Genomic DNA, 18,351 nt, shown 5'->3' with positions numbered 1-18,351 from the left:
CTCTCTCTCTCTCTCTCTCTCTCTCTCTCTCTCTCTCTCTCTCTCTCTCTCTCTCTCTCTCTCTCTCTCTCGTTACAGCTCATTATTTTCCTTTGTCTACACACAACTAATAGTCTGGCATATTCCTTATGCATTCTCCTCTGTCCTCATACACCCGACAACACTGAGATTACCATATAATAATTCTTCGCTCAAGGGGTTAACTACTGCACTGTAATTGTTTAGTGGCTACTTTCCTCTTGGTAAGGGTAAAAGAAACTCTTTAGCTATGGTGAGCAGCTCTTCTAGGAGAAGGACACTCCAGAATCAATCCGTTGTTCAATAATCTTGGGTAGAGCCATAGCCTCTGTACCATGATCTTCCACTGTCTTGGGGTAGAGTTTTCTTGCTTGAAGGTACGTTTCAGCCCACTATTCTATTTTATTTATGTTTCTCTTATATTCTTTAAAGTTTTTATAGTTTATATATGAAAGATATAATTTTATGTTGCTAATGGTCGTAAAATATTTTATTTCAATTGTTCATTACTTCTCCTGTAGTTTATCTATTTCCTTGTTTCCTTTCCTCTCTAGACTATTTTTCCCTACTGGAGCCGTTGGGCTTATAGCATCCTATATTTTCAACTGAGGTTGTAGCTTAGCTAATAATAATAATAATAATAATAATAATAATAATAATAATAATAATAATAATAACAACAACAATAATAATAATAATAATAATAATAATAATAATAATAATAATAATAATAATAATAATAATAATAATAATAATAATAATAATAATAATAATAATAACAATAATAATAATAATGGCTATGTCTCAGTTACCCCTTGATAATGTTACCAACATTATCCTTCTATCCTTAATATATTTATCACTCATTTATGTTGCATAATTTACTCTTCATCTCATATTAACATCATCCTATGCTCATGATGTCATTGTATAGGAGTAATCCTTTCTCTGGGTGGAACACCTTTCATCACTCCTGTTCCTTGTATTCTTTATAGACACCTCCCAAGATGTCTGCTTCTACAAAGAGATTAATCCAGATTTTTATATCCTACATGGCACCTCAACTTTTGCGCAGACGTCCGATGCATGATCTTCACTTATCTGAATTACGCCAGTTAGGTGATGAGGTGTCCCACTTCAAATTATCTGTTGATCTCCAGCCATGGGCGTGAGGAGAGAATACTTCCTTCCCTCATCCCATTATATTTATTGGTGCACCTAAGGTCCTCCCTTTACTTTAGTATCATCATGTAACTATGAGGTGTATCGTCAGTTGCTACCTCTTGAGTGACCCTCTAGCAGCTTCGTCTCATATTCTTCGGATGACTGGAAGGGCATCAAAAGGGTCTCCTAATTAACTTCATCAACAAGAAGTAGGATCAAAGTGGTCTTCAAATTAACGTCATCAACAAGAAGTAGGATCAAAAGGGTCTCCAAATTAACGTCATCAACAAGAAGCAGGATCAAAAGGGTCTCCAAATAAACGTCATAAAAAAGAAACAGGGTTAAAATTGTCTCCAAATTAACGTCATCAACATAAAGTAGGATCAAAGGGGTCTCCAAATTAACATCAGAATCTAGAAGTAGAATAAATAGGGCACTAAGATGGAAGCTTGAATAAACTGCAACTGAACACTAAAGAATCCCCCCGTGGGAACTTCAAAGGACTCAAGCATCACCATGGAAAATATGTCCTAACTTGGCTTACTTTAATGGTTAGAGCAACTGCTTATCAGGTCCTACACTGCAGGGGAACCTTATTCTATACATTCTACCATATGCATTGTAGAGCATTCAGCATTTTACTTCGCATATTGCTCGTTTATTGTCAAATCCATATTATCGAAACACACACACACACACACACACACACACACACACACACACACACACATATATATATATATATATATATATATATATATATATATATATATATATATATATATATATATATAAAGTCACACAGGTGAGATTTCCATTGTGCAACCTTTGATGACTGTATGAAATGTTTGATGATCCCATTTCCTTAAGCATTGCATTCTATGATTAATTATTTACTTAATAGTAAGAAACATTGAATAACGGATAACTACAATAAAATGATAAAACAGTGTTTTGAGATGGATTGGCCATGTGAAAAGAATGGGTGACAATAGGTTAGTTAAATAGCACACAGTTCAGAAGTGCTAGATGATAGGTGAGTGTAAGATGGTTGATGTGTCGATGATATATTTTAATGGCCGAATGAAGCCACTGATATTATAGAAGTTTCATAGTACTATGAGTTTATTCACGATTCATTATTAAATGTAATGCATGAATGTGGCAATGCTTGCTTCGTTGCTATTCTCTAGAGCCACCCGATATTATGGAAAACTGCTTAATGCGAAAGTTAATGTTTATATGTGTAGAAAGATTATCACTTCGATAAGAATGCTTTATTGTTCATTATAAATGACCAAATAGTTCTCTGACACTTTGAGAAAATAAAAAACAATTATTATTGTTCTCCCTATCTTGAAAAGATGGAGGGAAAATATTTTTCTTTCGCAATTATCTCGCTTAGGACTCACTTTAAATAGAAAGATATCAATATAGAAATTATCTACATAAAATTCTTTATAGAAAAACTTAAATTCATTTTTGTGAAATGGCACCCTTCAGATATCATTGGTAAGTTTTATTTTCAATTGTCACAAAGAGCAAGTTGAATTTTATCCAAATCACAAATATCAACAATGGCGGATATTTTTACTTGTAAATATCTTACTTAGCACTCACTTTAAGTAGATAAATATCGATACATGAATAAATCTACAGAAAATCTCTATAAAAATGTATATATTCACTTTATGAAAAGGCGCCCTTCAGATTTTATTGGTAGATTTCACTTTTGATTTACATAAAGCGCAAGTTGAGTTTTGCGCAAATTGCAGATATCAAACATTTTTTTTTTGCAAATATCTTACTTACCACCTACTTTAAATAGAAACTTATCGATACATAAATAAATCTACAGAAAATCTCTATAAAAATGTATATATTCACTTTGTGAAAACTCACCCTGAATATTGGTAGTTTTCACTTTTGATTTTGATAAAGCGCAAGTTGAGTTTTGCGCAAATTGCAAATGTCAACATTAGTGTTGATGGGCGTCTCGTGATCAGCTGAGAAAAACCCTTGCCGCCATGGGTTCCCGTGAAGGTAATTATGTCTCTCATTATATAATGGTTCTATTTTCATGCACATTTTGATAAATTGATCATATTTCTTAAAATGGAGTGCTTGAATTCTCGTTTTAACCATTTTATCTCCCTTTACAAGACGATCTTTTGGAGCAATTTCACATGCGGATGATTTCGTAATTTCGTGATTTGTAAACATAAGGTTGTCATTTAAAGGTAGCTGTTGATCTTTTCACGTTTCATGCATTATATATAAAACTTAATTTGTCATTTTTTTTATTAATATAGGAGAGACTGTGTTGATGCTGGACCAAGGTTAGCTAGATTCAGTTCCTGTGTTTTTGTGTGTAGGCTAAACTATGTAGCTTACTGTAGAATGTGCTCTAGTTAGGATATTGTAGGCTACAGTAATGTAGTTTATTTAGATAGTTTAAAGAAATTGTGGGGCCTTTGTATATCAGCGGCTAGTTCTTCCTGGACATTAAGTAACCCAAACTTAATCCCCGTATCTAACCTAAAACCCGTGTCCTTACCTACCTAGGAGCCTTTGTACATTAGCGGCCAGTTCCTCCCTTGTGCATTGAAAATGGTCACCAACAAATGTTATAACTCTCCCCTACCCTAACCTACAAGTTGTGTCCTTACCTACTCACCTAACATGGGGGGGAGGCTAACACCCCCCTACACTGATGTATTCTTAGTCGGCCGTCATCATGAATACAGGTGACTGTTATCATACATACACCCCCCCCCACTTACTTAATTGGGGTGGCTGACGCACCTTGCGTCCCTCCTGCACTGCCGTATTCGTAGTTGGCCATTGTCATACATATAGGTGGCCGCTATCATACATGCATATACCAAGGCACTTCCCCCAATTTTGGGTGGTAGCCAACATCAAACAAATGAAACAAAAAAGGGGACCTTTCCTCTCTACGTTCCTCCCAGCCTGACATACACCCCAAAAATGTAGTTCTATGACAAATCATATTCTCGTTTTAGTTATGCAGCATAGGTTTTTTTTTTTTGCAGAGATATATATCTCGTTTCAGTTATGAAGCATAGAATGCTTTTCTTTTGCAGATATATATTACTGTAGGTGAATATCCCTTATGAAGAGAAGAAAAAGTGTTCTTGGTGTAATTATTTGTACTTTGAACTCCTCTGGGTAAACATTTACCGTAAAACAATACCCCTAAAGAAGAAATGTGTATTTATTGGTACTGTACCTTGAACAGTTCATGGTGAATATTTACTTTAGCACAATATTCCTATTAAAGAAAATGAAAAGTGTTCTTGGTGTATTTATTGTTACTTTGAACTGTTTTGATGTAACTAATAAGGGAAAATCTGTATTTTTAAATATTAAACTTAGCCGGTGAATATATAATAGCTGACGTCTCGGACGGCTCGACAGAAACACAAAAACTCGCGAGCGATCGCCATGAAAGTTGCGGGTGTGCCCACCAGCGCCGACTATCGGCCAGATACCGCATATACTTGTAAACAGCTCCAGTTCTTCTCTGTCGGTCTTGTCGACAAGTTGATTCCGCTCGCTGTTAACCTGGAGTTTTCGTCATTTTTGGTGAAGTACTTCTTTTTGGTTGTTTTGAGCTTTCGCAGTGACAGGTGTTTTTCTCTTCAATTAAAACTCTTGAACCCTTTTTTGGCTAGTGTTTATTGTTGATGACTTTGGATTTGTTTTGGATTTTCTTTGACTGTTCAATATGGCTGACCCTTCTCCTATCCCTGGACCTAAATTTCGCAAATGTAATGCTAGGGATTGTAACAAACGTCTTCCCAAGGCCTCTCTCGACCCACATACCGTGTGTTCTAATTGCCGGGGTAAAACCTGCCAATTAGGAGATCGGTGTGATGAGTGCGTGGTCTTGTCGGAATTCGACTGGCTTGAGTTTGATAAATATTCTCGTAAGCTGGAGAGAGATAGGGTGAGGAGAAGCTCCTCTAGGTCGTTGGAATTTTCCTCCTCCCATGCCCCTGAACCTAATCCTTCCCCTGTAGTAGTTGTTCCTGAACCCTCTACTAGCACTCATGAACCGTCCATGCGGGATATGTTGCTTGCCATTCAAGCTTTGGGCGAGAGAGTTGAGTCCTTAGCATCGGACCGTAATCAACTCATGTCGGATGTGAATTTATTGAAGTGTCAGAGTGCCAAATCAGAAAATCGTGGGGATAAAGTGATAAGTGCGCAAAGTGTTTTTAGTGTTGCGACCGAGGGTTCGTCTGTTCGTGCTTGTCGTTCCCATAGTCCGAGACCTCTTTCAGGCTCCCCTGCACCAGGGAGAAGTAGTGTCGTAGGACTTAAGGGGACGAGAGGCTTTAACCAACGTACAGACGTTCCCTCTTTGGTATCGGGCGTGTCTCGTCAAGATCGCCCCTACCATAAGACGAGCGAGGCTGTTTTCTCCTCGTCATCCGAAGGCTTCTTGCAAAAGAAACCTTGGCGCAAGGTTTCTAGACCCTTGAAGCGGAAGTCAGTCCCTTCAGGACAGGTCCAGCGTCCTGGCTGTAGCCATTGGGACAGCTCTGACCCTTTGCAGTCGTCGGAAGACTTCGCCTATTAAACGTAAGCGTAACACGGGCTCCGAGAGTCTCAGTAAAGGCAATGTTTTGCCGACACAGACGTTACCATCGTCTCGGCCCGTCCCGACTCCCGTTGATCCTAAATGGGTTGTCCTGCAGGATATGCAGACTAAGCTTGCCTCCCTTATGGAGGAGTATACCGTTGAGCAGGTTCACGATGATCCTCGCCGTTATGCTGATCGAGACTCTGGCCGTCAGCCGCCCAAACGAGTTTTTACTCGTCCTTTTGACGTTATGAAACGTGATGTCGGTAGTTTGTCACGTCAGTCAAGTGACTTGGATCCTCACTCGCTGCAGTCCCGTGTTGACTTTCAGCCGCTGCCGCAGCCTCGTGTTGACGTTCAGCCGCTGCCGCAGTCTCGTGTTGACGTTCAGGACGTTCGCCAACCAGCTCAGTTGCCTCGTTTTGACGTTGAGCGTCAAGCACCGCAGTCAAGGGTTGTTTTGACTGCTCAGTCTAGGCAGTCAAGGCAGTCTCGACTTGACGTCGAGCGTCCATCAACTCCTGTTGTTGTTGCTGGTCAGTCCTTTCAGCAGCGACATGACGTCGCTTCCTTGACTGCTACTGCTGCTCCTTTGCTTGTGGACTTTGCCTGTCAAGCATTGCCACCGTGGCAGGTCTCTCCTTTTCATGAGACTCGACAATTGTCGGACGAGGTTCCTTCAGATGAGGATGTTGCTGATCCTCCGCCTACTGATATTCCTTTGGGTGTTTTATCAGACGGAGAAGAGCCTAAAGCTGCTCAACCCTCTATGGACTTTAAGAAAATCATGATGATTTTTAAGGATCTTTTCCCAGACCATTTTATAACTTCTGCTCCTCGTTCGCCTCCGTCAGAGTTTGCGCTAGGCCTAGCTACTTCGAAGCCTTCTTTTACTAAGCTAGTGCTCTCTCGCTCTTCTAAGAGGGCTTTACGTTTGCTAGGCGACTGGTTGATTACCAGGAGGAGTTTGTGAAGACGGCCTTTGCTTTCCCTCCTTTTAAACTAGCTTCTAGAGCGAGCGTCTGGTATGACACGGGAGAAGTTCTCGGCTTGGGAGTCCCTGCCTCTGCCCAGGGAGACTTCTCAAGCCTTGTAGACTCTCCCCGTCGCCTGGCCATGAGACGCTCTAAAGTTTGTTGGTCCTCCTCGGACCTTGACCATCTCCTTAAAGGGGTTTGCATGGCCTTCGAAGTTTTTAACTTCTTAGATTGGTCTCTAGGAGCATTAAGCAGGAAGATCTCGTCGGCCGACCAGGATGTTTCCGTGCTTATTATGTCTTGCATGGACAAAGCCATCCGTGATGGCTCCAATGAGCTCGCCGCTACCTTTACGGCTGGAGTCCTGAAGAAGAGGGAGACTCTTTGCTCGTTCCTTTCGGCAGGAGTAACTCCCTGTCAAAGGTCGGAGCTTCTCTTTGCCCCCTTATCATCTGCCTTGTTTCCTCAACAGTTAATCAAGGACATTACGGCTTCGCTGGTGCAGAAGGATACACACGACCTGATGGCTACTTCTGCTCGCAAGGGTGCTCCTTCATCGTCTTATGTGGTAAGACCCAAGATCGATACCCCAGCGACTAGGTTTATCCCGCCCTTTCGTGGCAGAGCCCCCAGCAGGGGAGGCGCTCGTGCCGACGGTAAAAGAGGCAAGAGGAGAGGATCCAAGTCCTCCCGTGGCAGAGTCTGACTGCCCACGTCCTCAGACAGCGGTAGGGGCCAGACTGAACAGCTTCTGGCAGGCCTGGGAGAAGAGGGGTGCAGACCAAGAGTTTGTGTTGTTGCTCAAGGAGGGGTACAAAATACCTTTTGTACGCAGACCTCCTCTAGTAACAGTTCCTTTAGACCTCTCTCCCAGGTATCGAGAGGAGTCAAGGAGACAAGCTCTACATCAGCAGGTTTCTCTGTTGCTAGAGAAGGGAGCGGTGGTGAAAGTCTCGGACCTTCAATCACCGGGATTTTACAACCGTCTCTTCCTAGTCCCAAAGCATACGGGAGGTTGGAGGCCAGTGCTGGACGTCAGTGCGCTCAACGTTTTTGTTGTAAAAACAAAATTTACGATGGAGACCACGAAGTCCGTCCTAGCAGCGGTCAGAGAGGGAGACTGGATGGTCTCTCTCGACCTGCAGGATGCGTACTTCCACATTCCTATGCACCCAGATTCTCAACCGTATCTGAGGTTTGTTTACAGGAATGTGGTGTACCAGTTCCGAGCACTGTGCTTCGGCCTCAGCCCTGCTCCTCTCGTGTTTACGAGGCTCATGAGGAATGTGGCAAAATTCCTTCATTTATCGGGAATTCGAGCCTCCCTGTACCTGGACGACTGGCTTCTCAGAGCATCGTCCCGTCATCGCTGTCTGCAGGACCTTCAATGGACGTTGGGTCTGGCAAAGGAGTTGGGACTGTTGGTGAACTTAGAAAAGTCTCAACTGAATCCCTCCCAGACGATTCTCTATTTGGGGATGGAGATTCGCAGTCTAGTTTTTCGGGCTTTTCCGTCTGCCACCAGGATAGAGCAAGCCCTGCTCAAAGTCCGACTCATGCTGAAAAAAGACCGTTGCTCAGTGAGAAGTTGGATGAGCCTCTTAGGGACTCTGTCATCCCTGGAGCAATTTATCTCACTAGGGAGACTTCACCTTCGCCCTCTCCAGTTCCATCTAGACTTCCATTGGAACAAGAGCAAGACTTTGGAAACTGTGTCAATCCCGATCTCCGAGCCAGTAAAAACGTGCCTGAACTGGTGGGACAGCAACATAAGTCTGCGAGAGGGTCTGTCCCTGGCGGTCAAGAACCCAAACCACGTGTTGTTCTCAGACGTGTCGGATTTGGGTTGGGGAGCGACTATGGACGGTCTGGAATGCTCGGGTCTTTGGACGTCGGATCAGAGGAGCATGCACATCAACTGCAAGGAGCTGTTGGCGGTTCACTTGGCCTTGACGAGTTTCGAGAGCCTTCTACGAAACAAAGTGGTAGAAGTCAATTCGGACAACACCACAGCCTTGGCGTACATCTCCAAGCAAGGAGGCACTCACTCCCACACACTGTTCGTCATCGCAAGGGACCTCCTCATCTGGTCAAAAGATCGAGGCATCTCCCTGTTGACAAGATTCATCCAGGGGGACTTGAACGTCCTGGCGGACTGTCTCAGTCGGAGAGGTCAGGTGATCCCCACAGAATGGACCCTCCACAAGGACGTGTGCAAGAGTCTTTGGGTGACTTGGGGCCAATCCACCATAGACCTCTTTGCCACCTCGTTGACCAAAAGGCTCCCGACCTATTGCTCTCCAGTCCCAGATCCAGAGGCGGCCCACATAGATGCTTTTCTACTGGACTGGTCTCACCTGGACGCATACGCATTCCCGCCGTTCAAGATCATCAACAAGGTACTGCAGAAGTTCACCTCTCACGAAGGGACAAGGTTGACGTTGGTTGCTCCCCTCTGGCCCGCGAGAGAGTGGTTCACAGAGGTACTTCAATGGCTGGTAGACGTTCCAAGGAGTCTACCTTTAAGTATGGATCTCTTACGGCAGCCCCACGTAAGGAGTCTTCATCAAAGCCTCCCCGCGCTTCGTCTGACTGCTTTCAGACTATCGAAAGACTCTCAAGAGCTCGAGGATTTTCGAAGGAGGCAGCCAGAGCGATTGCGAGAGCTAGGAGAGCATCTACCATCAAGGTCTACCAGTCGAAGTGGGAAGTCTTTAGAGACTGGTGCAAGTCATCATCCATTTCCTCTTCCAGTACCTCTGTAGCCCAAATTGCAGACTTTCTCCTGCATCTGAGAAATGTTCGCTCCCTCTCTGCTCCCACTATTAAGGGCTACAGGAGCATGTTGGCTTCTGTGTTCAGACATAGAGGCTTAGATCTGTCCAATAATAAAGATCTCCAAGATCTCCTTAAGTCCTTCGAGACCTCTAAGGAGCGTCGTATGGCAACTCCTGGATGGAACTTAGACGTGGTCCTAAGGTTCCTAATGTCCGACAGGTTTGAGCCATTACATTCAGCCTCCTTGAAGGATCTCACCCTCAAGACGCTTTTCTTAGTGTGCTTGGCTTCGGCTAAAAGGGTCAGTGAGATTCATGCCTTTAGTAAAAACATCGGCTTTTCTACAGATAAAGCCACATGTTCGCTTCAGCTTGGTTTCTTGGCCAAAAATGAACTGCCTTCTCATCCTTGGCCTAAATCTTTTGATATACCTTGCCTATCAGAGATCGTAGGCAACGAGCTTGAAAGAGTACTGTGCCCAGTTAGAGCTCTTAAGTTTTATTTAGCTCGTACCAGATCCTTACGAGGTGGATCTGAGGCCTAATGGTGCTCAGTTAAGAAGCCCTCATTGCCTATGTCTAAAAATGCTTTATCGTATTTTATTAGATTTTTAATCCGAGAGGCTCATTCTCACTTAAGTGAAAAAGATCGTTGCTTGCTTAAGGTCAAGACGCACGAAGTAAGAGCGATAGCAACTTCCGTGGCCTTTAAGCAAAACAGATCTCTGCGAAGTATTATGGACGCGACCTTTTGGAGGAGCAAGTCGGTGTTTGCTTCATTTTACTTAAAAGACGTCTAGACTCTTTATGAGGACTGCTACACACTGGGTCCATTCGTTGCAGCGAGTGCAGTAGTGGGTGAGGGTTCTACCACTACATTCCCTTAATTCCAATATCCTTTTAATCTTCTCTTGAAATGTTTTTAATCTTGTTTTGGGTTGTACGGAAGGCTGAGAAGCCTTTCGCATCCTTTTTGATTTGGCGGGTGGTCAAATGTCGTTAATTGAGAGCGCCCAGATTAAGGGTTTTGATGAGGTCCTGTTATATGGGTGGTCGCCCTGGATACAACAGCTCCTGGGAGTCTTTCAGCATCCTGAGAGGATGGCTGGGCTTCGTGAGGAAAGCGGACTAATAAGGCAGAGTAATCGTCAGAGTCAGCTTCCTTACCAGGTACCTATATTTATTTGGGTTTTGTTATGATATAATTGTCAAAAACTCTAAGCATATACGCCTTTATTGTATTAATACTGGTCTCTACCCACCACCATGGGTGTGAATCAGCTATTATATATTCACCGGCTAAGTTTAATATTTAAAAATGATATTTTGATTATAAGATAAATTTTTGAATATACTTACCCGGTGAATATATAAATTAAAGGCCCTCCCTTCCTCTCCGATAGAGACCCAGCGGAATGAGAAGAACTGGAGCTGTTTACAAGTATATGCGGTATCTGGCCGATAGTCGGCGCTGGTGGGCACACCCGCAACCTTCATGGCGATCGCTCGCGAGTTTTTGTGTTTCTGTCGAGCCGTCCGAGACGTCAGCTATTATATATTTACCGGGTAAGTATATTCAAAAATTTATTTTATAATCAAAATATCATTTTAGAAATTATAGATATTTCAAGATTTCATAAGTTATGACTGAAATATTAAATTTTAAAAGGGAAACAAACACAACACGTAACCTAACCTAAGAGTCTTATTCATACCTACTTTAATACCAGGGATGCTATGCCATTCCAGCGCCCCCTCCCGTTTAACCGCTGTATCCTTATCGTACTATAAGATCAAGTCTCAATTCTGTGTTTATTTCTCAACCGACTTTACTCCTGAAACTTGGCTCTCCAGACATATCTCCTACGTACAGTAAACTCTTCCATAAAACTTGAAAAACATATATTTCCGATGATTAACGACATCAAAACCGTTCAAAATACCTGTAAACCTATGAGTAATACTTGTTATTTCAGCCAAAAGAGAAATATTGTTGCCACATGTTTTGAAGGCTGTTAATATGGACATACTGTATTTCTTAAATACGAATCCAAGAAAAACTGTTTTCAAAGGTGTGACGTAGTTACGGGAGGAACTTGTATTAAATGGGGTGAAGTTTGTAGTCTAGGAATTGTGCAGAGAGATGATTGGCCAAGAGAAAGTCACATAGTAAAATAAAATGATATGATTGGAGATTAAGAATGGTCAGAAGTATTGATAATACAGAAAATGGTAAATCAAAGTATGAACAGGAGAACCACCTGTCGAGAATCTTATGAACTGTTCCCAGAGGTTTCTTTTGTCATGCCGACCAAAATAAAAACAGAAAAAAAAAGGTATTTCTATGTAAGCAGGTATATTATCTTAACTGTCAAATTAGTTAATGGGGTTCAAACTAATGTTTTAGTAGGGTTATGTTCATTTGTATTGGTAAATTAGTATACAAAGTACAGCATACAAACATTGTGCTACAGTAAACTAAGACCCTGTTCTGATGCAAATAATTGGGGGAAATCCGTCTTTTTCAAATTATAGAAGTTTGAAAATTCCAGGAGTGATGACTGAAAAACCATATTTTAAAAGGGAAACAAACACAATAGCACCACCTAATCTAAGGTTCCCCACCTAACCCAAGGTTCCCCACCTAACCCAACCTAGGAGTTGTATCTTTATCTGCTTACTCTGTCAACCTGAGGGTCATAGACCCTTCCCTAAATCACCATTTCCTTAGCTTACCCTAAAACTAAGTCTCAACCCTGTTTGTTCCTATATTGTATGTAATACAAATCTGATACTTTTAATTGGAGTATGATTTCAACAAAGTTGAAAACGGCCATTAAGCTTTTTAATGACGTAAACACAGCTAGCTACCGGGTGGCAAGGAAGACCTGTCCACCTTCACTTTGACTTCGGCTGGCAGAGAGTACAGACGTACTTTTCCGTTTGACATTTCAAATTGGTCTGCTGTCTCCTTTCATATTTTGTGCTTTTGACTGCTAAATTGATGATGTCGGGTCCTTGGTCAGACATTGGGTTGTTTTCCGGCAAATTCTGTAAGGGATCTGGCCATTACATGATTGATTGATTGATTGATTGATTATGAGTTATCTGTCATCCTGACATCTAAGGTCATTGACGACGATATTTGTTATAAATAAATTAATAAATATTAAGTTGACAAAAAATCCCTCTGTCCTGTGTGTATGGGAGTAGCTTCCTAGTTTGTAGTCTGAATTTGCTAAGAAACAGAAGTCTATGAGGGATTCTTTGGACTTGTTTTTGGGTACATCCAAGCTGATTCCCAAGATACTCTCTAGCTCCGTCCACCCTCCTTTGGGTTCAAAGACTGCTGTACACTCTTATTCTTCCATCAAATGACAGTCCTTGCAAAGACTTGGACCTAGGTGTACTATGGCCCGCTCTTGGTATTGATGGCGGGGCGCCATCAATACCAAGAGTGGAGAAGCTCCTGGAGGTTCTGGCAGCCACTAGATCCCAGAAATCTTCCTATCGAGTTGCTGCTCCCATCCTGCCTGCAGAGGAGAGTGGTGAGATGATGCCCGTGAATGTGTCCATTGTTGTTGTTGTAGATGAGCTGCTGCTGGCTTTTGAGGGTGCATCTGCTGCGAAATCCTCGACTTCAGTGAAGGAGAAGTGGGGTTGCTCCCCATCACTGGCTTCATCCCTTTCTGTGCCTTCTTCTGCTGAGGAGCTGCCTGACATTAGAAATAAGAAGAGTTCACTGAAGCACAGGATGACTGATCTTGAGATGTCTCTTGAGGTTTCCCAAGTTTCCTCTGTATGGCTTTGTGGGAGGTTTAGCGTTGTACCAAAGCCTTTACCCCGGTAAAGTGTTGAGGTTATGAGGTTCAAGGGGTAGGACCCTTGCCTCAAGTAACAGGTCTCACCATGGGCATGTTATGGATGCTACTAATGAAGACAATGAGCTATGCTATAGTCCCTTCCCTGCTTAGGAACATTTCCTCTGTACTTTGTTAACTTCATCCCCACCTAGACAAACGAAAAAAGCAGCCTGGAAGACCTCGTGACTGGGACGAACAACACATACGTGCAAGGAAGGTTAATCGTCCGAAGTGTTCGTCAATTCCAAGAAGATGTTTTCACCCCCCCGGGCTGAGAAGATGCATATAGGCTACCATAAAGATGATGAACCAAGAGCACGAGCACCAAAGCGTCAGAAATCACTGGAGAAGCGACAATTTGGACACATGAGGTTCTCCACAATCACTTCCAAAAGCTACAGTTTGGAAGGGATCAGGTTCCAATTCCCCACATCCACAAACATCTGGTGTATCACTAGGGACATGCACAAACTTGTTCTCATTAGGACAATCTTCTGATCATTCCTCTTCGGTACCTAGAGCAGAGAGACATTACCCTTGACGAAGACATGAGCATGATCCATACGCATTAGATATATGACCATGATCACCACACTCGAAGCCATGCCAATCACCAGGCACAAGATCTTCACACGCTTGATCACCACGCTCACGGTCACCTCACTCTAAGGCACGAGCACCATCATTGGCATGTGCAGCTCAAGCTCAAGGTCTCTAGTGACGAAATGATCAACTATCCGATTGCGTTCCTTTACATTCACCTGAGCGTTAGCTTGTATGCATTTGCCCCTGAAGATGAAATGAGAGAAATGTTCTGAATGTTCTCGCTCGTCGTCTCGGGCATAGGGGCCTGAAATCAATGAAGTGTCGGTCCTCAAAGACAAAGGCAGCTTGCCCTTGGGCTTCACACTCTTGCCCCCTGCTTCCGAAGCAGACACACCGTAGGTCAAATAATTCTTCTCCCCCATCTTCTTTACAGACAAGTTCTGTACAGTATCGAAGTACGGTACACGTACAATATATCCTCCATCCTCCCAGACCCAGACAAGGGGAAGGATGGGGGAAATATATGCATTTGATTTCTCATAATTACCAATCATTCACACAATATTTTTACAGATGTAGGTTCTTCCACGACTGCCTACCAGCCTCCTGGAAGGGGCCTAACCTAACACCTGCAACATTTTCATACTCAGGTGTTAGGAGTTTGGCAGGAGTCGTCAATTTCACTCATCTCCATATCTCCTTAGGTTAGGTTAGTTTAGGTTAGGTTCAAGACCAAAGTATATTGACTTTTCCTTGGTCAGTAAACCAGCTAGATAAATTTTAGGGACTTCCTCGTTCCTAAGGATGAATCTCATTAAAGGTTTGTAGTACGTTTAGGATCAAATCATGAATCTTTTAATCGATTTATATTTTTCCTAACTTCAAACCTGAGACTTTTAAATTGGACAAGTCTTAGGTTAAAGTCAGGATGAAGGTTACACTAGCGGATGAGTGGGCGGGGCGGGCCCGCCACCAGCAAACTGCTGTTATTACCTCGTTAAAAGTTTAAAACGGGCATTCCAGCTTCACTGAAGTGATGGTCCTTTTATTATTATTATTATTATTATTATGATTGTTACAAGATAGTCTATAACCCTAGTTGGAAAAGCAAGATTCTATAAGCCTAAAGGCCCCAAGAGGTCTCAGTTTTGTATAGTTAAAGCAAATACAAATTGATTAGAAAATTGGATTTTTTATTATTAATACTGTATCTTTAGATATTTTTAATATTAACACTGTTATTTGTATTGCTACTTCTAGCGGAAGTGGAGAAACTACAGCAGCATTTATCACTGCTTCGCGAACAATACGTGAAACTGCAGGAAAGATACACTGCGCTAGAACAGCAACACACTATTGCAGTTGCCAGCTCTCAAGCACCCGAGGGAGAGGATTCATTTGTTTCCAGACTCTTGCGCTTTGTGGCAGGATTATATGACAAGGTAAATTCAGTACAGTCTTTGTTTCTTTTTGCCTTACATGCTGTGTAGTTTGTATACTGTATGCTGAAGCTCACAACCTTTGAAATATTTGCTTTTTTTAATGTTTATCAGAAAGTTATGGTAGTAAATGCTTTGGGATTTTCCATAAGTTGGGTCATTGTTTAATCCATGAATATTCTTGATCAGAATGACACTACTGAAGTGAAAGAATAAACATTAATCATTTGATATAACTTTGTTTATACCCAAGTATCCTAATAAATTTCTTTTTTTAATTACAGGAAAAATATAGCGACATTAACGTTCATCTAGGATCTAGAAATGTTCGAGCTCATCGTTTTGTTCTAGCCGCTCGAAGTGATGACTGGGGAATCCCCTCTCTTGCTGATGTAGATTCTTTAGGTATGTATTTGTAATGGTTTTTTGTAAACAAACATTTGTTTCATATAAGCTTTGATTGCTTTTGGTAACAAGTCTTTTAGTCACTCATTAGTCATTACAGTACATCAGTATTTATAAATTATAGTAAAACAGATGACCTATTGGAAAATGGCAGAATCTTAACTGTTGATTTTCATTGGTGAGTTTTTTTTTTGTGTGTGTTCGCACCGATACAGCATATATATAGTCTTATGATTTTGGCTGAGTTGCTAAGTCAATGGAACCTCAGTTTCTTGGGCCCGGGTTTGATTCCCCGGCCGACCAGAATCTATTATCTGAGAGTTGATTCCCCCTTGGCTCTCTGATCCCAAGGTATAGAGAATTCAGATATTAGGAGGAGTATAATATATGGCTTTTATGAATATAGTCATATGTCTGAATTCATCTACCTTCTATGTAGTGGCATACGGAACAGGTGATCAAAACTTCTTTATCCTTTTTCAGTAATGTTCCAAGAAGGCTAAGGTCGGGCAATCTCATCATTTTCAAATTTGTTGGCATACTGACTTCTTGATGCTTAGTTTCACTTCATATTTACTTGGAACTTTAATCTGATCGTGAAATATACTTCCCAAAGAAGGACCGTGATACTTACACATTCCTCACAAGATTTCTTAAGTAAAAATTCTTCCTGATACAAGACACAAAGTGAATGGGTATCAATATCACACAAAAAGAATTCCTATGCACAACAGCGCAGCAGTTGTTAACATATCCTGAGCATCATCCTGGTCTGTGTGCCAGAAGAAATAAAATATAGAGCCTCAGAGACTGTCCCACACCAAGGCTAATACAGCTTCAGAAATCCCTCTAGACTCCATTTGTCTTCATAAAATTTCCAATAATCAAAAATCAAATCTAAATCTTGAATGCTGAAAGTTTCTACAAATTTGTCTCAAGTTAGCAGCACCTCCCCTAAAGTACCCGGGAAATTGTTAAAATAATCTGTAATTCCCTTGGTGAAATGATTCTAGTAAGACTTTTCAATGAAAGGTTACTGTTTTTGAAATATTTTAATTGTTCTTTACTACTTATGTTGTTTATTTATTTCCTTATTTCCTTTTGTCACTGGGCTGTTTTTCCTTGTTGGAACCTTTGGGCTTATATCATCCTGCTTTTCCAACTAGTGTTGTAACTCAGCTGATAATAGTAATAATAATAATAATAATAATAATACAGTAGTGTGTACTAGGACCCAGCAAATGTTAGCGTATGATGAGCAAGAGGCCAAGGAAGCAAGCAAAAAAAAAGAGCACTGTTATTCAAAACGTAAGGAAATGTATCAGTTTTAGCTGAAACATCACTAACATTAAAAAACTAAGAGAATCATATGATATGAAACGCCATCCACAAAAGAAAAAAACAGCACTTTAGTGAATGGATGGATACAGTATTAGGATCCATACTATCAGAGTTGTCTTGTACCTCGCAATCTCTTTGTCTAAGATAGCGAATAGGCTGCCCAATGGAAGGGTTTAGCAGCTTAAAGATCTAAAGTAATTAAAGAAGTTGAGGCTCTACAAGAGGATTTAGATTCTGTAATGCACAATGAAAATTCAGAATCTTACTGAATGGAACACTAATACCATAAATCAGACTAAGGAAGTCAGGTTATGGTTTGGAACCAGCCAGGTAACGCAGTATCTATATCAGAATTTGTTTACAAATAAAGACGCACTCTCCTTTTGAGATTAAACAGAGGAAGCTAAGTACAGTAAGTCAAGATTTTTGAAGCATACGAGTATCAAAAGTTGGCTGGTTATGTGATTATAAGAGAACGGTGCTGACATTTCATATTTGTCATCATCCCGGCTATTAAGAACTCGCCTAGTTTTCTCTGGTTTTCCCCCTGAACTTTACAATACAGTAGTCTGTTTCATTAGCGGTTGAACTTGAAGCATGCTCTCCTTTTGAGGACTAGTGAGGCAATCACACTGTTCACAACAGTAATTTAAATCACAGTAGTGTGCATGTGCAGTAATTACTAGAAAATCCAAAGGAAGACAACTTAAAATGCATTTAATTTTATCACAATCTGGAAGAGGAGTATGTTGAGTTGTATCGCTTGGTACTATAAAACTGGAATAATAGGCCCTGGCACCTTGCTTCCTATCATTAACCGCCAGTGTGTCCCATTACTGTTCTAGAAGAATGTCTATTGATAAGAAAAAAAATTGTATATGTTTATAAAGAGGTTTATTTTGATAAACCGAGCGTCTGGTGAAGTATCATGAACATCAGGGGAGCTATATAGAAATAATAGGTCATTTCATGAGTAATTTCTTTTATTCTTAATTTCTTATACAGCATCCTATCTTTTTTTCCGTAGATTGGAGTAATCTTGAAGAAGATGTTGGCGAAGCTGTATTGAAATGGGTCTATACAGACCATGTGAGTCTTCTGAATGATCATACCTTCACCCTCAGTCTCATGAGGGCTGCTGCTGATTTCTCCTTGGGTCCTCTTATGAAAAGGTTAGTGTTAGTTTTGTTATCTGAATGTAGGTGTTAT

General features: G+C 41.4%; 1 protein-coding gene across 1 annotated transcript in view; it reads left to right on the top strand.

Annotated features, from left to right (window-relative positions):
* Positions 1 to 3,139: 3,139 nt before the first annotated feature.
* The window catches only part of LOC137656936 (rabankyrin-5-like), a 30,160-nt gene continuing 14,948 nt past the window's right edge, over positions 3,140 to 18,351 (top strand). Inside the window, exons 1-4 of the mRNA XM_068391293.1 lie at positions 3,140 to 3,225; positions 15,218 to 15,399; positions 15,681 to 15,801; positions 18,170 to 18,314. Of these exons, the coding sequence (XP_068247394.1) occupies positions 3,210 to 3,225; positions 15,218 to 15,399; positions 15,681 to 15,801; positions 18,170 to 18,314 (464 nt within the window). The 5' untranslated portion in view covers positions 3,140 to 3,209. The remainder of the gene's footprint in view (positions 3,226 to 15,217; positions 15,400 to 15,680; positions 15,802 to 18,169; positions 18,315 to 18,351) is intronic.

The sequence above is a fragment of the Palaemon carinicauda genome, chromosome 18, assembly GCF_036898095.1.
Source record: "Palaemon carinicauda isolate YSFRI2023 chromosome 18, ASM3689809v2, whole genome shotgun sequence".
Lineage (NCBI taxonomy): Eukaryota > Metazoa > Arthropoda > Malacostraca > Decapoda > Palaemonidae > Palaemon > Palaemon carinicauda.
Note: the sequence above shows the minus strand (reverse complement) of the source record. Positions and strands in the feature narration are given on the sequence as shown.